This window comes from Passer domesticus, chromosome 1 (genome assembly GCF_036417665.1).
Source record: "Passer domesticus isolate bPasDom1 chromosome 1, bPasDom1.hap1, whole genome shotgun sequence".
Classification (NCBI taxonomy): Eukaryota; Metazoa; Chordata; class Aves; order Passeriformes; family Passeridae; genus Passer; species Passer domesticus.
The window spans coordinates 28717231-28744104 of NC_087474.1; the positions used below are offsets into that span (position 1 = coordinate 28717231).

General features: G+C 39.5%; 2 protein-coding genes across 7 annotated transcripts in view; one reads left to right on the forward strand and one right to left on the reverse strand.

Moving 5' to 3' along the window:
• Positions 1-167: 167 nt before the first annotated feature.
• On the reverse strand, positions 168-24781 carry ANKMY2 (ankyrin repeat and MYND domain containing 2). Of its 5 annotated transcripts, none has more exons than XM_064411346.1 (11): positions 24556-24781; positions 21324-21388; positions 13524-13662; positions 11647-11745; positions 9442-9602; positions 8084-8298; positions 6817-6952; positions 4993-5121; positions 4467-4608; positions 2120-2339; positions 168-433 (listed from the first exon to the last, which is right to left on the reverse strand). In XM_064411346.1, exons 1-11 carry the CDS (start codon positions 24764-24766, stop codon positions 382-384), a joined length of 1569 nt encoding a protein of 522 aa, XP_064267416.1. In that variant the 5' UTR covers positions 24767-24781; the 3' UTR covers positions 168-381. The 5 variants fall into 5 exon arrangements, with proteins under 5 accessions (XP_064267416.1, XP_064267431.1, XP_064267423.1 ...); XM_064411361.1 differs by having other exon boundaries at positions 2109-2339; XM_064411353.1 differs by having other exon boundaries at positions 2082-2339.
• The window catches only part of BZW2 (basic leucine zipper and W2 domains 2), a 55012-nt gene continuing 52659 nt past the window's right edge, over positions 24522-26874 (forward strand). The window contains exon 1 of one of the 2 annotated variants that reach the window (XM_064411383.1): positions 24522-24639. The gene's annotated coding sequence lies outside the window, so the exon portion shown is untranslated. Of the gene's footprint in view, positions 24640-24954; positions 25096-26874 lie in introns of those variants that run through there. The other variant, XM_064411392.1, reaches the window with a different exon arrangement.

Here is a 26874-nt window from a genome sequence, read left to right on the forward strand (position 1 = left end):
TTCCAGAAAAAAACATGTTAGTGTAACATTTCTTTCACCTATGTTGTATAGAGAGTGAAAGAATTAAGATAACAAATGATAAATAGTGGTAATGTTATAATAAAAGTTGTTTGAAATGGAATCCTTACCATAATTTTGTTATCCGAAAGTACTAAACTGCACACTAATTTTTAGGAAACTCAGGATAAATACTTTTATTTCTTATAATACACTTCCTCATATATTTCTCCTTCCATTCTGTCAAGGCTTTAAAGTCAATGCTGCTTTCTAAATATTTCAAAGCTCTTCTTTCAGGCTGTAGCTTGTCTGCTGAGTTCCTTCTCTCCTAAGTTAGCACAGAGCCACAGGTGGTCTGTGTTGGCAGGGATCTCTGGAGCTTATCTAGTCCAACCTTCCTGTTGGAAGCAGGGTGGAGATGAGGTTGTCTGGTGGCCTGTCGAGGAATCAAAGATTTCCAATGAGCAAGGCACCACTACTGGGAGAATGACAGCAGGATTGGTGCTGGGTATTTTAGCACACTTCCACAACCCTGACTCTCTTGCCCTGAAGGGATGGCATTTTCAGAGAATCCCTGAAGAGCAACACACCCCTGTGAGCCCCAAATGCTGTGAGTGGAACAGGGAGGCAGCAGCACTTCTGCATTCCCAGACCTCAGAGTGGAGGGTGACTACAGCATGACTGCAGATCTGAGTTCCAGGCAGGCATTTCTTGCCTGCCAATTGTCATGAAGATAAATTTGTACACTCAAGCTACAGGAGTCCCCTGCATGTCACATGAGAATGTCACAATGTTACAGACGCAGGAAACACAATTGCCACATAGCCCCTTTTAAAAAAATTCCCTTTATTCTTCACAATCTACTAATCCTTGAAATTAAAACACAGGTACATTCCCTGCACAGGTGGATTTATGTATCCTCACTCTTGCAGTTTTGAGAATATTAAACAAAAACTTTCAACATATTAAATTATAAAAAAATTAATAGCGTTTTCTCTGTTTCGAGGATGGTCCTTACTCCTCTGATTAGAAGAATACTGCCTTTTAAAACACCACTGATTCAGCTGACAATAAGACAGTCTCCAATTTTGCCATCCTTATGCAGCAAGTGATATTTTCAGTTGTGGCATTCCCATTGATTTCATGAGACACAGAAATAAATCTGAGTGGAAAACAAAGTTGAGGGAAGCTCTTTTCTGGATCTGGTATTCAGCTGAAAGCCAAAGTGAAATCACAGTTATATCAATGCACACATGAACTTTTTCATCTAATTGACTGTGACCACTTCAGCATGAAAAATACTAAGCATTTTTTGTTTATTAAATATTTCATAAGAAACATCCCACTGTGCTCTAACGCATCTTTACCTGAAAAATTCAGAATGCATTACTCTTGTCAGTCAAAATATTTTGAGTCATTCTGGTCTTCCCTTCATTAGATTTTTGAATATTTCTGACCAAACCAATAGTGAAATACACATTTCACCATCAGCTTGAGACACCTGAAACAGCAGTTTAATTTACTACAATTGCCACAAAATAGACATTATTTTTGTGCTCTCACTAGTCAAAAATATTTACAGTAATGTCATGAAAAACTGAGAGTTCAGATGAGTATCTTCAGAAACTTAATTGCTACTGAATTCCTTCAGATAAAACTTCATAAAGTGCTGGGAAAAAAAATAGCAATTTAAGAGTTGGCCTTTCAGTGCTTTTAACTACAGGTTAACTATGTACTTGCAGGAAAAAAAAATTAAATTACAATTAAAGTAAGTTTTAAGTTTGGAAAACATGAATAATCCAAATCAAATGCTGTTCATTTTTCACTATGTGGTTCATTAACCACAGAAACTCAGAGTTTCACTAGGCTTATTGGTATACATACAGATGGATCTATGCCACTAATTTTTAGCAGATAATAAATACCTATCTTGACAATTTACAACAAAACCTGGAGTATTTATAGACAAAATAGCCAGTATTCTATCTCTTGATGGACAGAGACATTCTGTCTTTTAAAAGAAGTCTTGCATAAGCCATGCTCCAAGAACTCAGACATGGTCAGCATAAAAAATTCTTCAGTACCCTTGAGAACTCTCAGTCCCTTCCTACCCTCTTCTTACTCCTCAGAATCTTGAATTTTTTGAAGATCAATGTCATCTAAGGCAGTTTCATTCTCTAGTGGACTTTCAGGTTGCAGTGCTAGTGCCTCCATCTCTTTGGTAAATTCAGGTTCTTCTGTTCCATCAGTAGGATGATTTGGATCCACATTTTTTGTAGGATCTGGACCAGGATCTGACTGTTGTTCACTTGTAGAACTACCCTCTGCTAGCTGCATTTCATCTAAACAAAAGAGAAATCACACAATTAATAAACACTGAACTCCTCTGAAAGGAAACATTTTTATTGTTGAAAAACAGTAACACTAGGATACTTTGTATCAATTACAGAAGTGATTTATTTAGAAAATCTTCATTGAAAAAATTCAAAACACTAAGGCTTTGCTTAAGTTGGTATAAGGTTACACTGAAACTAACCCTAGCTCTCATTAATTTATCTTCTATTTTTGCCAGACTACTTTTTTTTTTAATTATAGAGAGAAGCAGAGTAGGATACTACAGTTATTTTAACTTTCAATTCAAACATGCTTTATTGACATATTCTTATCACCAGCTTTTCAAAGAATGGCTGCAAGCCAGTTAAACACTGAGTACAGGTGGGGTTTGTTTTAAATCAAAAGGACATGGACACCACTACATAGGAAGCATTTCTGCATAAAACAGACTGAAGAAATTAAGTGCTTAAAAACAATGAACTTTGGTTGAAATGAGTCATCCTGAAATTCCTAACTTGACTGCATGGAACAGAATAAGCTATTGCACCTTTACTCTTCAAGCAATGTTTTCTGAGAAAAAAGTAGTTGTTCAATAACTTTTTTCACCTGATTCTACTAAGTAGGGCTTGCATGCTAGGACTTCTGAAAAGGAGGGGAAAGCCTAATTGGGAGAAGTAGTTATATCTTGGTTTATTGCTCTCTGTTGTGATTGATAGCCAGCCAAAATCAGTCCCAGCTAGCAAGCCTCAACCCTGCCAAAGTCTTATGTGGCAGTGAGCTAAGAGCCTTCAGCACAGGCTGAAACGTGGACTCTCTTGACACTCACCCCTGTGTAGCAGAAACATTTAAATTATTGAGTTTGCTTGTAGTTGCAGCTGTTGCATTTGTTTTTTTAATTATTACTTTCCTGATGTACAGGATTTGTAGGGGGCATTACCAACTTTCTGAAATAAAACTACTGTTGATTTGAAATGCTCTGATGCAACACTACTCACAAGGTGACCTGGAGCTCAGATGACTTCAGTGTCTTACTAACAGTGCATAATTGGATAAGGTCTGTAATGTGTTGGCCGTCTACTTGAATCAGTTAATGAAGATTAACATGTAGATAATGGAGGAGAAACATAACAAAAAATGTTAGCTTCCCTTTTTAGGCAGGAAGGGAGAAGAGCCATCCACTGAGATCCTGCCTCTCCCTCTGAAAAGGACAGCACATGAGGCATCACCACTCATGGCTCATTATGTTTTGTTGCACTGGTATGCGATATATCCAAAAATTTCTAATATCCTTGCCTCCAACTTCCACAGTCATCCTGATCCCATGCAACAGCAACTCTTGTAACAGGATCAACAGAGGAAACTGCCGAAAACTTTAATTATTACTGATACATTACTGATTTATATCCTGCTATTTTGAGTACAGCTGAAGTGAACAACATTACCATTGTAAGGCAACCATGATTTCTGCAGTGCACTTCTACAATCCTTAAAACAAAGGAAGGGAAATCTAGGAAGTTGTAAAAGAGAAAAAGTGATTTCATCCCCTACTTTCCTATTATTTCATTTGGAGAAACATGAGAAGGGGCAATACAGTGTTTATTAGGTTATTATGTTTTAATTACTTGTTTCTCCAAGGGAGAAAACCACCATGAGCAGTTTAAAGACTACTGCTTGCTTTCCTCACATTCAAAGTACACAACACAATTAACTTGATACTGTGATTATGAAGAGAAGTATTATGGGAGATTTAACATCTACCTTAACCTTTGCAACTGGAAGGAGCAGGCTGCTTGCTTATTATCCAACTTGTCTTAGCACCTCCAACAAAACATAGAGCAGCATTCAAGTTCTGCACTAGCTTGATTAAAGATCTGGATTTTGAAATAGTGCAGTGTTAATCAGAATGCTTCCACAGTAGAAATCTGTGTCACTGCATCATTAAAAACCACATTTGGAAAGTATACAGCGTTTGTAAATTTAAAGGCCAGAATCCCAACAAACTCAGCTTTGCTGTTATGTTTCATCAAAGATTTTTCTCCCAACCTCAGCTGTTACAGTTTTAAGACCTGTTAAACTGCTCTTTGTGATGCAGTTAACACAGCATTAGTTTCAGCAAGGGAACAACAGATCCTAACCTTTCTTCTGCTTCTTTTCTTGTTTCCTTTTCTCTTTGGCAGCTTCTAGTTCTTGTTTCTCATGAATTTCCTTCAGGATCTTGCAGACTTTTTTGTGGGTAAACCAGTGTATTTTCTGGCAGTTTTGGTCACAGTACATCACCTAAAAGTTATCACAGTTATAAATTTATTTTCATGTACTAAAGGAATTTCCTTGCATTTCCTAGTGAAGCAAGTTAAATGCCTATGTATAGCACTTAATGTTATTTTAAAGCAATTTTAAAGGTATATGGAGTGACTCTAATCTATATAAGAATCTATAAAGAGCAGTTTTTTATTAACTCTAAACATACAGAATTTTTGCTCTTTCTTCATTCTTAAGCGTACACACTTGGAAATCCGAGTGCTCTTTCCTACTTGTGAATTTCAGGCATCTTTCTCAGAAGTACATGTTTGAATGTCTTCAGTGCAGGCGTGAATGCACAGTAAATAGGAAAGCATTCAAAATCCTCAGCACCTCAGTGCAACTATTTTTTTTTATTCTTACCATTTTACATACTGAGCATCTTTTGTCTGCTCCCTTTCCCCCACAAGTTGTACAGAATTCAGCATCCACAAAACCCACTTGGCCGGTAATCGCTTGTGTAAGCACAGAAAAAGCTGTGGGGTCAGAGCCCTGAAAGACAAGAGGTGGCAATGAGATTAAAAGCCAGCACTGCTGCAGAGAGGGATGTGCAAGGAAAGACCAGAACCGATGAACAAAGTGTCGGTCTCACTAAAAACATAAAACCAAATCACAGAACTTCACCTAACATGCACAACTTAAGATTTATCTTTAGATAAACTTTTGTATATGAAGTTAACTTAAGCCCTGAGCTTCTGCAGTATTTCCTCTATAAGTTATTAATAAACTTCACGTTCTTTACATCTGTAGATCCTATGCAACAGATTTTTGTAGCTCAATCTCTGGGCTGGCACACAAAAAAAAATGCTTCATTTGTCACTGTTGTGCTCAGTGCACACAGGTGCTACAGACCAAATGGTCAGAACTTGAAATTTTCAATTATTTGCATATTACTATTTAGATGCTATTTGCAGCATCCTTCCCATGCAATGCAAGCAGTAAGGTTTAGGTAACCATACATAAAAACTATTCTTTTGGGCAATGATGTAAATATTTGAAGAAAAAATGCCAAGTTGTTCTGGCTCTTAAGTAATTCCTTAAACTGCCACATTATCATGGAATATGCACAATCATAACTACTACAATACTGAGATGCCCAGACTGAATCCAAGTAACTGGGCAATGACAAAAGTCAAAGGCTTCCGCATAAATAAAAATTATCATATCTCCTCCTTTCCATTGGACAGAAATCCAATGGAATAAACCATCATTGCTTTAAAGGCATGAAAGACTGCAGGCTCTCCTAAGAAAAAACAAACAGGAAAGAAAATGTTTACTCTAAAGCAAGTTGTAATGCATCACAATGGCTTATGTTTTCACACTGTGTTTATCTTCCAGGCTTAGGCAAACAGTAGAGATTGCACTAAGCCTCAGGACATTTTAGCAGACCTGGAGCCACTTAAGATGGAGGCTATTTTTAATTGGCTCTGAATAATCCAAACACGTCACAAGATTGTTCCAATTCCCCGGTGTTTGTGCGTACAACATCTCGCTCTCAGAGACCAGAGAGAACATGCTTTAAAAAGAACAGCAACTCTTGTGCAAAATTTATTATGAAGCAATAAATAGTCTTAAAATGATGAGTGTGCTAGCAAGGACCTAAGAGAACGACTGGGGTTAGATTTTTAACTTGTAATTTTGATTTCCTAATTTAGGTATAAATTTTGCTGCACATTGCATCATCTTGCTTCTCCCTCTCTGTGATAAAAGAAACCTCACTGAATGTTTCTCCTTTTTCTACCATCATATATAACTTCTTGTGTACAACAGAACAAATGAATGCATTAAATCTAGGAAATTATTCAATCTTAAACGGATTTTAGACATTGTGAAAACAGAGTGCAAATTAAGGTTAATTTTTATCTGAACCTACCATTTCAATAAGTGAACTGGCATTGGAAAACTGAACAGACATACCAGAGGAGGAAAAGAAAGCTCAGAGAGAAGAACACATTGCATCAGTTTTCTTTAAAAGTTGAGGTGTTTCAGCATTTGTTATAGGCACATGAAAAGAATACTAGTTGAAGTACTTTAGAGCATTTTCCTGCAATATGTCAAATACAGCTCCGAAGAGCTTAGGGACACCAAACCCTTTGCTTAATATAATATGCTACAGAGAAAGATGTCTCAATCTGGATTTACTATGCAAGTTACTGAGAAAGAATTTTCGTGACAGGAAAAACTTACTATTTCAACAGGAGCAATACTTCTCACAAGCTGCTGGAGCAACGTGGCTTCACAGTAAGGAAACTTCCGGATACTTTCTCGAATTAGTTTCTCTTGATACACAGGGAAACCATCTTTATCTCTCCCTTTCAAGAGGCTAATTTTTTTAAATGCATGTAAAATAAGAAATCACATAGTAAATATTCAAGAACAAACACATACAGCATGCTATACTTTGTTCCCTTTCAGATTATAGAGAAGAATTCATAATAATTTGGCAACTTCATGTGTTAAGTTCATATGTTAAAATGCAAATGAAAATGTTTTTATTCTAATGCACAATCATTATGAAATACACAATATATAAACATATGCTCTGAAACCAGGACTTACTAATTCAGCCACAGAGAAAAATAATAATCTAAAGGTATACTATCTACTATCTACACCTGACTAAAATATCAAAATGCTTTGTGCTGTTTATAACTGATCATTGTAATAATAAAAACTGATAAATGAACAATACCTTAAATCACAAATTCCACTTTATTATAATAACATGTTATAGCCCTTACACCTCTTAGGCTACTATTTTTTTAAATGGATCACTGATGAACTATTCAATTTCATTATGTGAAAGCTGACTCCATAATTTATTTTCAGTCTCACAGAGGATTTCAAGTAAAAATCCACAGTGGTGTACAGGGAATGGGATCCTTCTAAAAGTCAGGTCACTCACTTTGACATGTAAGCTCAGGCAGATCAGGTTTGTAACTCAGTAGATTTGGAGATCTAAGTTATTTAAGAGGATAAGTCTCATCCAGAGTCTGTGGGATTTGCAGTTCTCACTTTCTTAAGTGTTTTGGAAAAAAAATCTCAACCTGCGTAACTGCTGGAGAGCAAAACGGCACAAGAATGTTCCCCAATGAACCATACTGGACACTGAGAAGTCCTTTTTTCAAGCCCACCACTCCCCTTTTTTTTCAATCACACATTGCTGTCTGCTGCTTCATGGTGCATATGTAAATGCCAAGTTCTAACCAGCTCTGGCAGAGCTGAAATTCTCGGTATGTTTCCTTTGTACCCAGGAAAGGACAGTGTCACTTCAGACACAGAAAAAAGGGAGACAGTGCCACCCTGAAGTAAATGCAGCTGGGATTATTTAACAAGTTATTTGCCATAGCCTTTATCCAAACCAATTCAATCTGTTCCTTCAGTTGTCTTTTTCCTGGTATCTGTAACAGCAAGGCATACATGTGCTTTCAGACCTCTCTGTAGAAATACTCACCTTTTGATAAACCCATCTAGTTTATCCTCTCGCTCTTTTAAAAATGTAATACATTTCTGGAAGATGCAACTGATGTAGTGCATTTTCATAGCAAGAACTTCATTCATGTCTTTCTGTTTCATGCATTTCTCACAAATGAGATCCAGAACCCTGTAACATTTCTGCAGTGCTTCTACTTCGGCCAACAGAGGGTTCTCTTTCACCAGCAACACAATCTAGAAGATTGAAGAAAATGTAATCCAGTTAAGATTTGTGCATTGGCATTAAAGCTTATACAGCTCATTGTAGCTGAATTTCAGTGGAGGTTCTGATATTCTTCTACTTCCTTCTTATGCAGTCTTCCCTCTCTTTTTCCAGTCATTATTTACCATTCCTATTCAATATACTGTAATTCACAGTTCCCATATAAGAAAACATCTACAACTAAGACTGGTATTAAAAATGGCAAGTTTGTTTTGTTTTTTTTTTTTTTAGAATAAGAATCTGAAGAATCCAAACTACTTCTAAAGAAAGTTATAGAAACTACCTACACTATACACTAAAATCTCTTTCCTTTTGAACACTAGTCTTGTATGGTTTAAGGACTTGTATGATTTAAGCAGTTGCACAGAACACATCGACCTCACATAATTGTGGAGTACTTCCTGTAGTCCAGTAAATCACTGAATAAAATATTCTAAGAGGAAACTGTATGCTCCACTCACTCAATTAGCTGCCACTGATGCACTACTGTCTCTGTGCACTGCAGATACCTGGCTGGAAACTGTTAACCAATTCTGGACTTTGATTGGCAAGCTCAAGGAATTTGTATTTGAATTTAGGTGTATTCATTTTTCTCAACTACACTGGGGCAGCAAACCATAAAAGACATGTTTATTTTACTTCCCTGCAATATCCTGGGAAGTAAAATAAACATTCTCTTGCACATAGTTTCAGAAACAGCAGCAGTGGTAGATGTTACTGTGGCAAACCAGGGATGAAGGTAGGAAGATACATGCTGAGAAAAGCATTGAGAGAACAATGAGATTTTCTTAAGATAGGAAACTGTTGCACGTTTCCACTTCCAGTGGGGCTGAGAAATAAAGCCAAAAAAGACAGCTATTTATGGTTACAGATGTAGGAAGTAAGAACCTCTCTACTTAAGGGTGTTAGTTCAAGATTCTGGTGCATACAAACACTGAAATAATTTCTTATTCACATCTAAATGCTGAGCCTGCTTCTTCCTCATTTTCAGAAGTAGCTGAATTAGCAGATAATGCTTTTGATCTCAGTTGAACTTGCAGAAGAGCAGAATGCTTTCTGACACAAAGAAACTGCTCCCACGCCAACAAACACATACAATTTATGTATTACTCCACCTTAACAGGATGCATGTTGGTAGTAGTAATAATTTTATGCAGAGGCCCAGCTAATTTTACTGGCAGTTTTGGTTCTTTGTCTAAGCCTTGTGGTTTAGTATAGTAGTCCAGCCTTTCACGTGGAAAGAAGTTGTTGATGACAGTCACACAGTCATGTTGACCTAAAGGCACACAAGAAAAAGAATCACCAGTGAAATAATTAAAAAAAAAAACCCTAAACCCAAATCTAAGTAATACAAGTGAGAATTACCCACATGCAAAGGAGCTTTGCATGATATATTTTGCACTACAAAGAGGCAACTCTTGTCATTCTCTTGCATGTGGCTTTAATCTTCAGTAAGTGCTATTAACTTGTGACTCCCAACAGGGAATGCCCTCATGAAAATTCATTTTGAATAACCTGTCCCCTTCCTGCATTCTCTTTCCCTGATAAGCCAGGGAAGAAAATGCAGGAAGAGAACTAAGAGAACAATTATTTCTCCCCCCAGATTATACTATACTAGTAGTCTCATACTGGTGCTATAATTTTTCAAGGTAAGATTTTTCCACTTTGTACTTTTGAAATTAATGACATTTGCATTGAGACTTGTAAGTTTTCAGACCTGAAGTAGCCATTACTGTATTAACCTGCAGTGGGAGAAGTTATAAGAATGAAACATGCTTAAAGTTTACAAAAAATAAAAGGACTGTAATGAAAGTAACAAGATGAGAAAAGTTACACCATCTTCTTGTTTTCTACATCTGACAATACAACGTATTACTTGACTAAAGGGAAAGTAAAACTTATCTTTTCTAGTCCAGGACCACATTCTTTAAATTGATTGATTTGTCTTGGCACTAATCCTATAATCAGTAGAAGACACAGCCAACCAAATTCCAGCATTTAAAATCTTCCACTGTTTTAGAAGAGACAGTTCTGAGCTAATAGAGCACAGTGTAAGACAAATGACAGGGGAAGAAGTATCCTCACTCCCCACACACAGGCAGATGAATTAATGTTGATTGGATAAAGAATAAAAAAGGAACAGGAATAGATTCCAATGTGCAGACTTTTAGAGAGCAGTGTATCTCAGTATGCCTGAAAATATTTATGCTACCTTGGAGATGTGATGAGATTTTAAACAAGAATTCTCAAAAATTATGTTGTAGATAATATTCCCCATTCACTCCATACACCATCACATTGGAAAAGACTCTCCAAATCCAAAGGATAATTAATAGGAATAGACTTCTCTGATACTTAAATGAATAGTTAAGGTTTTGCTGCTCAAACTTCAAGTGAGCAATGTCAGCCTTTTCTTCTTTAAAACAGCACAATAAGATAAACTGAAAACTGAAACAGCACTAAATCACTATTCAAGGAAGTAAATCTAGATGGCAAGGTAGCCTTGAATTCAGAACACCAAAAGGACTTGAAAGGGAATTCTCAGGCATTCAAACACCATGAGAAGGTTGTGTTTGAAAGAAAATACAGGTCCTTGTTTTTGGGAAGCAATAGCTGTGCCTTTGGAAATTACTCCATTTAACCTCACAATATTTCATCAACTCTCCTTCCTAGAGAAGAAATGGGACACTAAACCAGGAACCTAGTAGTGTAAAGAAGGGTAAAAAATTTAAAAAGGGCTTATAAAAACAAGACCAAAAAAATGAAACAACAGCAAAAAAGCTTGTTGCATGCTTTGCCAGGGGTAATTCTGCATGCTGGAATGATAAATCTTGACCTTATTCTAGTGAAGCTCAGCTCAGTAAGTAGAGCTCAGAAGAGGTTCCAAGACCTCTCCCCCTTCCAGAAGCCAGGGAGAAGGGCAGGGGGTTTCATGCTGCAAGGCTCAGCAGAGCTCCTGACTCCTGGCACTACAGTTGTCCCTTCCCACAAGGGAAGCTCCAATTAGCACCTGGTGCTGCACTTTGGACCCCGCCAATGCAACCAGCTTCCTCTTACTGTTTCCAAAGCAGTGACATTGCAAAAAGTTACACACTTGTGTAGCACCTGTTCTCACAGCTAAGATCATCTGTGTTTTTATGAAATCAAACATGGGAATAGGACACAAATTGACTCTTACATGATGAGATGTGGACAACAAAGCTCAACAACGTGTCAGTTCAGAACAAGTAATTAAATAATGTTTCTCCAAGAAAAAAGCATGAGACTCTAACACTTCACTTCTTTAGGAGTTTAGAAAATGGTAATAATTTTCATCTTACCCACAAAAGCAGCCATCTGAGCAGCTGTCCTTCCCACAGAGTTGACAACATCAGTTTCTGCTCCAGCCTCTAACATCATCCAGGTGATTTCTTTGTTTCCTGAATTTGCAGGAAAGATATGGGGAGTGAGAGCAAGGACAAATCAGAACTTGTAATTCTCTATGCTTCAGGAAAAGTTGTACTGAATTTCTTAAAGACCAGGAACAACACTGAGGAAAATGAATGCCCTTAATGTCATTATTTTAAGCATGGATTAAGAGAAAGGCGTGCTTATTTAGAGTTCCAACAGGTGTAACTCTGCTCTCTGTAATGCACATTCAGCTTCCCATGGAGGAAGTATTCCCATTATGGGAGGAATACTCATGTAGCTATACTAGAGGTTGGTCCCTCTGGGCAACAGTATAGGAGGAAATGCTACTAATCTAGTTTAACAGCTCAACTACATTTTCTATTCTGAGAAGAAAAACACATTCAGCACTACGATGTAGCAGGAACACCATGAGCAGAACAGATTGTTCCTTTCTCCACAGTGGGAACTGGGTGTTCAGGCTGGGCTAAATACCAAGTAAAATGAAGCTAAAATTTGATGGGAAGATTAGATTACTTAATTGGTGCCCTTCAGAGACTAAAAAAGGACACTTGTCACCATTCCTGCTGGTTCTGCTTTCAAAGGTATTCTTACTTTATTCATTTTTGTGCAAATGCTAAGTCAGAAAAGTGAATACAAAAAGGGGATGGTGGATGAAAATGAATGTTTAAAAACAGTCACTGCATCAGTAGTGCTCATGTACCTTTTGTGCTCACAGACACTAGACTCTAAAGTCAACATTCAGAAGCTTTCACACCCAGGATGACAGGCTAAAAGCTCAGCTGTGAGAAAATGGTAAAAATACAGCATTTTCTATAAAGCTGCAGTCATTTAACAGCTTCTAAGAGTTCGTTCTCATCTATCTGCTGCAGCTGTGATATTGCTCAATACCACAGAACACTGGAATTTCACAAATCTTTTCACCGAAGTTGCAGCTGAAAAACAATCTAATTATCTAGTTAAGGTTCATGTACATATGTAAGCCTTTTTTAAATACTTATGATAAATGAAGGCAGTTTAAACTCTACTTGTTAAGAACCCTGACTCCCCTGAAATCTCATTTTTATAAAAAATACTTAAAATAACCTAATATTCCCAAATCAAATCTTTTCTCCAGAAGGAACAATGTTTTAATGTAGTGTCTTTTTCTCACTCAAGGAAATTACTGTTCCAGCCATCAGGGGAAAAGAATAGCAAGAGGAAAGCTGCAAACCACCACTTGAGGCAGGAGGAAATATATACAGCTATAAGCATTCTCATGAAAAAAAAAAAAATGTAAGAGAAGAACGAAAATTATTTTGGGAAAACATGGTTTTAAAACTTACTAAATACATTTTTAAAAGCCCACACGATTGTTGGAAAAATAATGTAGGAAGAAGACAAAATTTGAAAAATACTGGATTGAGAAGTGTCAGATATTACCAAAAGTTATTGGTGCAGCATCATTTTCAGTGTAACACAGTCTAAGTAAACAGAATCTATCCCACTGCACAAGAAAACCGTCCTAGGAAAGTGAATGTTGAGATCTTGAACAAACAGGAAAAAGTAGGTACAGGACAAGTAGACTGCATGCCTCAAAATCAATTTTTATATGAGCCTGAACAGAGGCTCTCCTGTTGCACTGCCTGCAGGATTTTACTGGTCATGACATAGTTGCATGGTTCACATAAATAACAGCAAACCTGAATAATAAAAGCATGTCAACACTTACTTTTAAATTATTAACTTATGGCAAATTTTACTCATTGATGTCATAAAAATCAGTGATCTGAGTCTAGTAAGAAGTTACCTGAAAGTCCAGCAAACATCAAGGCAGTGTATCCATGCTCATGTTCATTGCAGTTTACATCAGCTCCGTGTCTCAACAGCAACCTGCACATGTCCACCTTCCCTTTGTAGGCTGCGTGCATCAGAGGGGTCATGCCATGCTGGCAAAACAAAGAAGAAAGTAGCATACAAAAAAGAATGTTACATCTCTTGATGTAACAATATAACTACCAAAGCCTCCTGTAGTATTTTATTTCCAAAAAAACCTCACAAAACCTTAATGAAAAAGTATGGTGACTAACATGCAGCAGATCTCCGTGACAGTTTTCTTATTATGCTGTGCTATAGATTTGAAAACAAAGCATGGTTTAACAAATGAAAACCATTTACAGTCAATTTATCACAGTCCTTTTACGTAAGACATTAGTGTTGAAGACAACTAATGTTTCTGCTAGTTGGAAAAGCTTGGTTTAGAAAACTTGTTAGCTTCCTAGGTTACTGTTTTCTCACCTGCTGTGGCTTATATGATAAGCAACAAGAAAACTAGAAATAGGCTGCTGTTGTTTTAAACATTACAAAGATTTTCAATCTCTGAAACCCATCTTGTTCATTTTTAGTTTTGATTACTGGTAATTTTGCCATCTGCCTCTCTCCCACTTCTCCACCCTTTTGGCACTGTGACCATGATCAGCCAGAGCCCTGAAAGCCCTCATAAAGACACACAGCTCTTGTCAGACTTTAACAATCCTGGCTGGTTTGATCAACTGCCCCAGTACAAAAAGGATTCGCTTCAGCATGGGAGGACTGAGGTGTGATTATAAAGGTAAAGCTGGGCAAACCCCAGAGGAAATTTTTAGAACTAGGGTGAACTGTTAGAGCAGGCTCTATCTCTCTTCAAGGGCAGGGAGAAGCATGCTGCTGGTTGATAAAATTGCATGACATTCCATTTTCAGAATATGGTATGCTTTTTCCAATATGCTGTTTATTTTCACTTAACATCAGGTCAGGATTCACATTATCAGCCAAGACACTTTAACTGTCCAAGAACACTCTTCAATATTGCATACCAGGGAGAGTGCTTTAGTTTGTCCCTCAAGAAAATGAAAATGGCATTCTGTTCTTTTCTTTGCCAGTCAAGGCTGTGGGCTTGAGTACATTCATGTACATTACTGCAGCTCTGTAAATGCCTGGTAATGTGATACTCTGAAACAATGTAATTGTCAGTTTGAGCCTTAATGTATTTCTTGTTTCAATTTATGACTGAGTAAAACCCAAGTAAGTTTAATTTTACCAATATAATTTAAAAAAAATTCTAAAGGTGAGAGAAATTGGAAAAGTTACAAGTATAATAATTTTAAGGTATTACAGTTTCATTACTCTCCATCCTAACTGAAAATAATAGAAAGTGCTTACTTGATTCATTATATTTTAGTAACCTACAAATTTTGGTAAACTGCAATATAAACTGCCATTGAAGAAATAAAATACCTAAAGAGATCCCTTCATGACTACGAAACAGACTGCCTTTTCTAGATTTCATTTGGGGTGTCTCAAATGTTGAATAAAGACTTTCTGTCCCACCATATAAAATACATTTTATTATATTACATTTCATAATGTTAGATCAAAAGCAACTTTACAGGCCAATCCCAGTCTGGAGTCACAGTAGGGATTTGTCTCCTTTAACAGCACAGAAAGGCACTAAAGTAAGGGAATATAAACACAGCACGGTTTTTGATGGGAGAATTTTTAGAAAACAATGACTTTTAAGTTTGGTTTTATCTTGAAAGTCAGTTGTTCCAATTAAGACCTGAAGATTATATGACAAAGTAAAGAACTGGGTTTGTTTTATCCTCTCCTCCCAGAAAACTTTTCTAAAATCCTTTGATTTAATTTTGGAAGCATCAGGCTCTGGTATGGATCAAAAAAACATATCAGGCAGAAAATATCAGATGGTTGCTATAAAATTGGATTTAAAGGCACATTAATATCAGTTTTTCACATTCACAGCAAACAAAAGAGGGTCAGGCTAGACACAAATGTATCTGGAAATGTTTGGTATCCTGTATTATGTCCCTACACTGAAACCAGATTGACTGCAAATACTTTTCTCAGCCTGATTGCAAAGACAGGTCCAGCAACAGTCTGTTTTCTCACAGATGACATGTGGATTGTCAATACAATGAACTTAAAAGACAAAACTTGCAGATGGTTTATTAAACATACAGATGAAACAAATTTTTGTTCTACTATGAAATATCAGATGAAGGATCCTTTTCCTAGCTGTTACCATGCAACATTCTTCTGACCAAAAAATCGAGCTTTTTAATCTTATTCCCCAGGACAAAAGTGAATCCTTCTCAGCTTTTTTTTTTTGTAGGTATGTTACATGGTAACTTCTCTTCTGCAGGGCTGCAAGTATTTCCTGTACGTCTCACCATTCAAGAGGAATAGAGTTTGCTGCAGAGCCAATTTTAGAGGCATTTTAAGCGCCTCTAAAAATTAGCTGGCACTTCTCTTGACTGGGTTCTCCAGCTCACCAACCAACAAGGCCTCCCTGGCACAACAGGGCTCTTGGCACAGCCAGCCCAGCCATTACAGAACATCTTCCCTGTTCCTCATGTTGAAAATAGTCCAAAAGCAGACTGAGGAATGGGATTCCAAGAACTGCTTCCATGGTGGGGAAGTCAATTGGCTAAAAAAACCCCAAACAATGAACTGCAGGGTCAGTGGAGGGGCAGGCAGATGAGTACCAAAACTGGGGAAGGGTTGGACTCCACCTCCAGCACAGAGGAAGAAGAAAGATCAATCTCTCGTCAGCATCCAGCTTAGTGTGCTTGAATAGGATGAATAAAAACAAATTTATGAAGATAATAAAATGGAAAAGCAAACTTCTGCCTCCTAGGACCTCCAAAGGAAGTTTCCAACAAAACTCCTGCTCAACCTTCGTCAACAGAGGAATGGGGAAATACAGGACAGCTAGGGAACAAGAAGTGGGACAAACAAACAAACAAACAAAACACAATATCTCCCACTCCAGTGACATATGCATATTTGGCACAAAACCTCTCCATTTTGTGAACATTTAAACACTCATGCTGACTATGTAAGAGCACAGACATCACATGTATACTTGTTTTGTGGCTAAGAGGATGATAATTCACCACTGAAGTAGCCACATAATCCTGTGTTATTCAAGTGAAAAGCACAATCCAAGTGCTCCCAACATTCCCATGCTCACTTCACCCTTCTTCTCAAGCATGGAACCTTGTCAAGATGGGGCATACAGGCTGGATTACACTGGAGCAGTCCCTCAGCAGGTACTGGGGTACAGTAAGGCACTGCACATGTGAGTACCAGCTATTCAAATAGAGTGGGAAAAGTAAAAAAAAAAAAACAAAAAACAGCAAAGTGAAAGGGCTATCAAAACCCTAGCTGAAAAACTGCTGTAGACACTTGTATGCCAGCAATATTAAGGCATCCATCTCTCCCTTCTCCAGGGAGAATTGGAATCATTGCTCCAATGAGGAATGCAGCCCCATATTAACACAGAAAGAGTGTCTTATTTTATCCTGCAGGTTCAGGCAACAGTTCAAGTCAGAAAATTATAAACAAAACACATAACTCTGGATTTGGCTTTTACTTTTATTTGGGATACTGCTAAAAATGATGTAAAAAGAACAGGTGCTACAAGGCAAAAATACTTGTTGATGTATCTCTTCAAAATCAACTCTCTTGTACTGAATGCTGTTAGTCTAGAAATACAACTTGACTCTTCACCGGATGAAAGCTTCTAGAAATTTCACCCTTCAAGCTTTTGAATAAGATTGCTCTTATACAACTTAAACTTCCTGAAAGCAGGATTTGGAAGGAGGTCAACAGCTACATACACAAATAATTTTAGCTGCAGATAAGTATGGACTGATTAGAATATGAAATACTGTTCAGTAAGTGTCAATCACAGCTATAGTTCTCTTTTATAGTCATCCTGCTCAGCTGTTGGTTTCACATATGTAACACATTAGATTCCTCTGATGATCTCTCAGTTCATCTGCAGTGATGAAAAGTTAAAGCCTACATCAATCAGCAACCTGAATTGAAACCAGATAATTCTTACTAGCAGTGGAATTTTTTTTGGTTTGTTTATTTTGAAGTAAAAAACATCAAAAGACAAAACCCTTCCTCCTCAACAAAGGCCAAGGATCTTGCATTTTCTGCTAGCATGGCATTTTCACATGAGAATAGCAAGACAGATTACCTGAGGAACCCTCCATTGAACATACTCAGTATGAGTGAAGCTACACACATCTCAGCCATGAATAAGCAGGCTGCTGCTGTAATTCCCAGGAAGTGTTCAGTTCTGTAGCACAGAGAAGTGGACTGCTTCTAAATGTTGTATTACCAAACTAGAGGAAAAAAGTAATGCTGCTAATGTCAGATGATAGTTCTGTATGTAAGAAGATTATTAATAACCTTACAGTTATTTTAAATAGAGAAAAATTATATACTTTTCAGGTCAAGTCTCTTGGCTTCATCTGCAGAAAACGGGGATATAGTACCACAGTACTCCTTTGCAACCTTAACTACCAACGTGACTGGAGGAAACTTCCACAGCTGGAAAGCCCATGTGCTTGAGCCTGCCTTTCTATAACAATCTGAAATATTTTAGCCACATGCTGCAGATGGAGTTCAAGTCAGCAAATTGCCAACAAAGTCACAATATTTACAAGCTCTGTGCTCTCAGGGTAAATAAAAGTTCTGAACACTTTCTCCCATACTAAGTTTCCAAATTATCAACACTCCATTAAAAATGACTAAGCAGTGGGCATTTAAGTTAAATATATTTGTTTTTATTTTACATCCATTTTTACAGCCCATCTATTTGTCCCAATGTTTGAGAACACCTGAACTTAAATGCCCCTGAAGTTTTAAAGTTGCCAAACTGTTAAAGACCAGTTTTGCAGAAAAGCCATTGTACTTGTTTTCATAGAGACAGTGATTAAGACACAAGAAAACAATTGATTTGGTCAGAAAGGGTTCTGAGAAAAACCAGTATCTGCTGGATATCTCCAACCTTCTGGAAGATGTGCATCTGGGAAACTCACTTGACTGAAGGGATCTTACTCTGTGCTGACACTCCTAGCAGAGCTCGGCAGACAGCAGGAGGTGAAGGGTACGAGGGAGTCTTGGAACAAGGGCAGGAAAAGCAAACAGACTAGAGAAGTAATTTTTTATTTTTAAATACATGTACCAACAGCAGAAGCAATGCTGAAATGCTGCGTCCAGCTCGTATGTACATTTTTAAAAAAAGAAGCCAAAACAACTGGAAAATATTTGAAAAAGAGCCACTATTATAGCTCACTTGCTGCAGAAACATAACTTTAGGCAACATACTTTAAAGGTCACTGCATCTGGAGGATGTTAAAATATGACTTGGTCCTTGTCTAAAGGTACACAGAGAAAAGATAGCTGATTGTTAGTAGTTTTTAATCTACAAGAAAGTGGATCCAAGCAGTTAGAATATACACTCAAACAAAAAATGAAAGGAACAGATTACGTGTGGGTTCTTTTTAAATTAGGAAGTGCACTATATAACAACCTGCTTCTGATGTTGTGTGTTCTTCAGCCCGAAATTATTAAATTGTGACTTCATGCTTGCTGTACCACAGCTAGAAGACAGAATTACATTAAACCTGTGCTCATTCTGTGGATTCTCTCATGTAAAAAAGTCTTCAAGGATGGAAATAAATGTCTGACTGAACTGAGCTCCCACTTTAATACCTAAGCATTCCATCTTCAGGGCTTCCTTACTTCTTAACATTAACAAAACAAGGAACAGTAGTAATGTAAATGTGAATGTCAAGATAAGCAACTAAGGCAACAGCGAAAAAAACCCAAAGACCTGATGCACTGAGAGCAGTCTCCAGTTGTGGCAACAATGAGTAACAGATGAAGCTGATGTTTAACTGAGATTTCACACACTTACTTATGTACAGATATTAGAATAATACATTGGAGCGAAAATGGGTTATAAAAGAAAAATTGTAATATTCACATAGCTGATGGATTTAAGAAACCTAAACAAACCTGAATCCTCTCCTGTTTGATATGCATGATTACACACCATTCTTGGAGGTAAAGAAAGAGTCTGCAAGAAGTCCATTGCATAAACTTTTAAAGTTTCATGGGCCTTACTTAGTCAGATGTGAGCCTTAGGTAAATACTGTTAATACTATTTCTTCTACAACAATAGCCTGAGGCAAAACTCAGATATGGTTTCTTTGAATAAGCCACATCCTCTCAACACTAATCCTGGATGTTGCACTAATACTGCAACAAACCTGCCATCATTCAGCATGACTTCAGCAATTACACTTAAGGAAAACCTTTTGATGTCCATACAATAAAGCACACTTGCAAGCACATTTATATTGTGTCTCAGGTTCCTAAAGTTCACTGTAAAACTTAGTTTGACTGGTTTTACAGAAACTTGTTGAAATTCATACAACAAATTCAGGTTTAGTATTTGACTTAAGAACAATCAGAAAATGGATCTGTTGGCAGAAAAAAAAAGGTTAACAATGTCCCATGAAGATACCTGGTAGAAGTGGTGGCAATTTTTCTCTATTCAGCATTCAGGAGACCACATCTACAATATACCCTGTCCCATTTTGAGCCTTCCAGTGCAATAAAGACATGGATAAACTGCAACAAAATCAATGGAGTACCACCACTACACAGTAGGAACCTGGGCAGTGAAGACAGGCTGCAGAAGCTGGGCTTGCACAGCCTGGAGAAGAAATGGCTTTTGTGGGACCCAATAGCAGCCTCCCAGAGCTGACAGGGAGATCATTGACAAGACAAACTCTTCACTTATGGTAGGAGGGCAAGAGACACTGAGCCTGAGCTGAGGTTCAGACATCGGAGAAACACTTTTCCACCAAAATCACAGTAAGAGAGTAGAACAAGTTGACCAGAAATATTGGACAGTCTCCATCCTTAAGAGATTTACAAGGCCAGACGGGTCAAAACTCAGAGCAATCTCATCTGGCCCTGGAGCTGAAGCTGCTTTGAGCCAGAAGCTGAATTAGACATATTACCAGAATTTCCCAGTGAAATTATAAAGCTGTGAAAAAACACAAATTTAATATTTAAACTGATAAATTACCCATGGATTTAATATGCATGATGGGGAATTAGTTTTGCTTGCATGTTACGTTTCATATTAATGTTGCATGCTTTAGAAAACCATTTTTAAAAGAAAAAGAAGAGGAAACATGAACATCACACAAGGTTCTTTTCTCCAAAAACTTATTCCCATCTTCAGGTAGCACTTCAGGATTTAACCCTCTACATGTTTATCACTTGTATAAAAGGCTGTGGTTCCATTTCTGTTTGAGCTACACACCCTCCAAATGTGTTTGTGAGGCCCAAGCATGGGATGGGGACAGGTGCTGTGTCTGCCACAGAGGGACTAAGCAGAGGGACTACTGCTTGTGAAGGTGACAAGAAGGCAGGGAGCATCCCCATGTGTTTTGCTGCAGCATTTATCTTACCTTACAGACAAAGCTGAGGCTGGAACTTGAGACAAAATACAGTGTAGTACTTTTAAGTAACATTAATCTTTAAACTTTCTTTAAGAAACAGTAAGAACTCTTCAAAGGTTCATTATTCACCTGCAGGCTGGAAATATCTCGAGCGTAACTCTGATTTTCAGGGCTACAGCAACTGCTATTAAAGAAATGTTACTTAACATGAAGACCTTCAGACCTAGCATTTTCCTTATTAAACTCAGCATAATGCTTGCACAGTTTTGCAGTACCTCATCCAGGCAATTGACTCGGACATTCTTGCTCCCCAGGAGCCTTCCAGCCTCCTCAGTGTTTCCTTTAAATAAAAAGGCACAGAGAGAAAAGGGGGTGAGAAATAGAATAAACTGAGAATCTGGAGGAACACGGTCATTTCAATTTCTCATTAGAATCAAAATCTTTGTATGCTAACTGCATGGGATGTAGATTAACCACCAATAAATCAATTGCACTTAGTGAAGAAGCTTATGAATGAACAGTGTTATATTCTAGAAGCTAGAAGCTAAAAGCCAAGAACTCACAACATCAAAGAGCAGTTGGAAAGCATGAACTACAAATAAACACCCATTCTTTGTCAAGTAACTGACCAACACACACAAGAATGGGATACTCAAACAGCACATGAACAGCTCCAAAAGAGTATCATGATACTGAGCATTTTAACACATTTTGTGCTTTCATCTCTTTTGTCTAAAAGAGCTGCATACATTCTCAAAAAAAGAAATTACCTCACTTTAAAGACTTATTGGTTTGAATGAAACACGCCTTATCATTTACTCACATCATTTGTCCTGTTTCAATTTGAAATTTGCAACATAACACATTCACAGGAGCGGAATGAATTTGCTTTGGTAACAGAGAATAGAGATAGAAAGGACAAGGACCCAGATAGCTTGATCATTGACATTTCTAAAAATTGCCAAACATATAAGTAGACTAAAGTCTGAAAAAAAATGTGCCACGAAAAACAGGCTATACCTGTTTTTCAATTCTACTGTCCTACTATTTTTCAATTCATTACCAAAATCCTTTTGGCTAAGCCACAGGTCTAAGAACCCAATTTAAAGCCCACTAGAGAACTATTCAGATACTGCCAACACAGGTTCTACAGGCACAAAGAAATAAAAGAACATTCCAAGAGTCTGAGTTCAGAGAACATTATTGCAAATTAACAGAAACTTCTAATTATTGATTCAATCTTTCAGCAGTGATGTGCTTATTAAAAATAAGCACTGTGTAACTTATTTTAATTATTTTCATGTTTATCTTCACTCTTTCAGAAGTCATCCACCAATTTTTTCAGCAAAACAGCTCTTGCAACTTCAGTTTTGGCTAAAGAAATCCCATTGAAATACTAGAAATAATTTATTTTAATAAAGCTTTTTGGTGTGGTTTAACTACACTACATGGGCTTTTACTATTTCTTTCAATTCATTAATTTCAGGAAAAAAAAGACAATCACCTGAGTCACCTCACACACTTAATACAGACTCCTGACTGACAGTCAGGGAAATCATCAGTCCCCCAGATAGACATATAAACATGTTAAAAGCTTCTTAAAAACTGGATCAGTTTTCAGAAGAATGCCCCAGCCAAAGAACAAACATCAGCAAGAGAAAGTCTTCAAGGGGTGATCTTCAAGTAAATTTTAATATAAGCAAAGCAAAGTTGCATTTACAAACTCAAGAGTTCTGTATGACAAAACATTGAAGGATTTTCCAACAAGACACTAAACTGATGGAAGTCAGACTTCTAGAATGGGCCAGAGCTAAAATTTCAAATCAGGCTCCCAGTGGCATGGTAGGAAGCCAAGAGATGACAAGTGGAAGCTGAAATGAAAGGAAGCTTCAGACTGGAGACAAGGAAAAACATTTTCACTACGATCCCAGTAAGGCAAAGAGACTGCCCAGAGACACTGTGAGCCTTCCTCCTTGGAAGTTTTCAAGGCCTGATGGGATAAAGCCCTGAGCAATCACATTTGACCTCACAGCTGATGTGTTTTGAGCAGGAGGTTGGCCTGGAGACCTCCTGAGGCCTCTTCCAACCTGAATTATCCCATGACCCTAATCAGAAGCATCAGGTAAGTCAGACAGACGCTTCTACAAGACCAGGCTCTGAAACTCTTATTAAAGTGAGTCAATCAAACTGGTTCTGGTCCACAATAAATTCACTGCTGTCCTACGCTTGTGTCTCTGACACAGAGGAACATTTTAATACAACTGAGAGTGAAGCACCAAAACTGTAGCAAAACTTTCAAGGGTTCAAATTGCCTGGAGACTACATATAGAAATGCATAGAACACAAGGTGTTTGTAGTTTGCCTCCAACTAATGAATGTTGCTCATGATTTTCAAAATACCAGTTGGAGGGTAACTATTTAGTTGGGGTTACGACATTCACGTTGCTGGACCAGCAAACTCAAATGACAGAAAGTTCCCCTGGCAATAAGCATGTGTGACAGACAGTGCAATGAAACTGTGACACTCACATGAAATGCAAAATCACAGAATGGGTCAGGTTAGAAGGAACCACAGCAGTCTGGTTACCTGGTCCAACCTCCCCTGCTCAGGCAGGCTCATCCTAGAGCACATGGAACTGAACTGCATCCAGACAGTTCCTGAGTATCTCCAGGGAGGGAGAGTCCACAACTTCCCTGGTTAATCTGTTCCAGTGCATAGTCAACTAGGCAGTAAAGAAGTCCTTCCTCTTATGCAAGTGGGATTTTCTGTGCATCAGTTTCTGCCCATTGTCTCATGTCCTATTGCTTGGCACCATCGGGAAGTGCCTGGCTCTATCATCTTGACACCCTTCCTTCAGATAGACATTGATCCTCTCTCTAAGAGGACAATATAACACAGTATAAGGAAAAGTAAAATAGAACATTATAAGGGATAAGAGGTGCACAACACCCCAAACAAGCTCAAGTGCTGACAATGTGAGAATAACATGCCTGCAAAGATGCCCTGGTCTGGCAACAGCACATGGGAAAAACCTTACAACACGCTAGAAAACTGGATTACCCCCAAGAATTTTTTTTTTTTTAATTTTTTGGCAGCAGACATTAACACCAGTAATTAGGCAAATATAAACAGACTTTGCCAATAAGATACAAACCTTCCTTGGCAGAGTTAGACCCGCCCAGCCGAGCTTCCCCAGCCCCCGCTGCACTCCCTGGGTGACGCGGGCCTGCCCGAGAGCAAGGGCGGCTCTCGCACGGGATCAGCCGCTCTCCCGGCACGGAAAGGGCACGGCCCGAAGGCGGGGCGGGAAGGCAGGCGGCCCCCAGCGCCGTGCCCTGGGGAGCGCGGCCGGGGGCGAGGGGAGCCCGCGGCGAGCGGCCGGTAACGGCGGCGCCTCACCCGCCGCCCCAACGGGCGGGGACACCAAATCCCTCCCGGGCACGGCCGGCGGGGCCCGTGGGAGCTGCGGCCCGGGGCCGCGAGCGGCGAGGGCCGGGAGGGCTCACCTGTGGCGATCACTGCCAGCAAGTCCTTCTCCTCCGCGCTCAGGTCGCCTTTCCTGGGGGGAGCCATCGCAGCCCCCGCGCAGGGTAAGGCGGGATCAGGCCGGGACGGCGCCCCAAGCGCCCCCGCCCGCGGCGCCGCCCCCGCCCCGCTCCTCTCGGAGCCTTCCGCCCGCAGCCCCGCCCTGCCGGGGCCGACTGCGGGGCGAACCATTCCTGCGCTGGGGTGGGGGTCACTGCGTGCCAGCCTCTCGCCCTCTGCCAGCTTCCCACACGGTGCTGCCGGAGAGAAGGAGCCTGTCCGCTTTTATCTCTTGTTTTAAAGTTTAGAAATGAGTTACTCTTTTCTTTTGTCTCCCTTTATTGGCTTCTCCGCGGCTCCTTCGTTTCTCCCTCCCGGGGAGGTGCCGGGAGTGGTGCGGGCGGGCGGAGGCGCCCGTGTGTCAATGTGTCCGTCCTTCACTCCTCCATTGTCTCCCGCCGTCGCCGCTGCCGTCGCGCTCGCTCGCCCTCCCCGCCCCGGACCGCGCAACCACCCGACAGGTGCGGCCGGGATGGGGAGAGCGGCGGGCGGGAGCCGTGCCGGAGCCCCGCCGGAGCCCCGCGGCCGCGCTGCCCAGCCGACGGCGGCTGCTGTGGGGCAGCTCCGGCCGGGCGGGCCGGCGGGCGCGGCGGCCATGGCGGGGCAGGGCGGGCGGCGGCGTCACAGCCCGGGTGTGGGTGCTGGAGCCCGGGTTCGGAAATGCCGCCGTTCGCGGGTTTGCGGGGCACCGGCGGCGCCCGGTCCGCTGCGGGAGGGCGGCGGTGCGGGCTCTTGTGCACGCTGGCCCTTCCTTCCGTGCTCCTGCTTTCCTGCCTTTTTATGGCATCGGCTGGTTGGGTGGTTGGGCTTTCTGTTGTTTTATTTTTTCCAGGCAGGAAGAGCGTTTTGTTCGGCTAAAGCGGCCGAACGGAGCCGTGGTCGTGCCACGGCATCGTGTCTCCAGGAGGAAGCGGGCGCTGATGGATCGGGAGGGGAAGGAACGCGCTCGGGGCGCTCAGAGCAGTGCCTTTTGTTGGCGCCTTTCTAAAATTAAACTCTTGGTGGAAAAATAATCTTTGTTACAGATCCAACTTTCCACTATTCCAGCGGAAGCTCGGTAGGCGCAGGGACGATCCTGCCGATTCCTTCCAAGGGACAGAGACTGAGGTTTAACATCTTTGATTTTTGCCTGTGTTTATACCAGAGAAAAGAGCAAGACCTTGGTTGACTTTTACCCTCTTTTGCCTTACTCTTAAATGTATATTTTTTTGTATCCTTCTTTTTAAGGAACCCATTTTTTCCCTGTAACTAATTTTTGAAGGCATGGCTTTATCAGCAAGCTGAATTTTTCCATTCCTTAGTACTTGCAGGTCTCATATTGAAATATTTAAATACATTTTGGAATTTCTCTTTCTAATACTGATCTTGTTCTCTATTTTGATACCTGTTAATGATTTGTTGACTGACTTGCAGAAATGGTGAAGTCTCTCTCATAGACGAGCATGCTCTCTGAATATAGTGTATCTTTGTAACTATTCGGGTAAAAAAAACCAAAATGTGATACAGTTTTATTTTAACTAAACAGCCAAATTGTGTACATTGCCATGATTTTAAAAATCATGGAAATACACGAGTGTACCACCATCTAGTTTTACTTGTAAGTAATGTAAGTTTATTTACTAGTGTAAACAAAAGAGACTGGTTTGGACTTCAGATTATAACAGATTCCCGTGACTTTTTTTTGTGGGAAACCAAAAATGTCTTAAAGGAAATGCTGTTGAAGCACAAGTGCTTTTAGTATTCTGATCCAGAAAACGATCCCCATGTAGTGCTAACAGAAGTATGTCACTGGCTCAACCATGAGGGCTGAAATTAGGATTTAAGTGGTCTTTTGTTGGCTCACTGCAGGGTGTGAATTTTACCTGCTGTGAACAAATTTTGTGGTACTACAGTGCCCCAATAATCTCTGTGGCACTATTAAATAACAGCATTCATACTTTCTTTTGCATTAAAAAAAACCTCACAGAAACTGTCATTCAGCACAGAAAAGTGTGCATATGACGTTCCTTTTGTTTAGTATGAGAATCTCATTATTGCCATCGTGCCCTTGTTCACGGAGTGAACAGACAGTTTTTCCTTGGCAGCCTCACTGGATCTCACTTGGTGACTAAGGCTACAGGAGTGTTCCATCTGCAAGGGTAATAAAATACTTTCAGTGCTAGTTAAAACATGTTTCTCACTATTACCTGGCTTCTGTGTGACCTTCAATCCTGTAATATGCCAATATTTCATAACCTTCA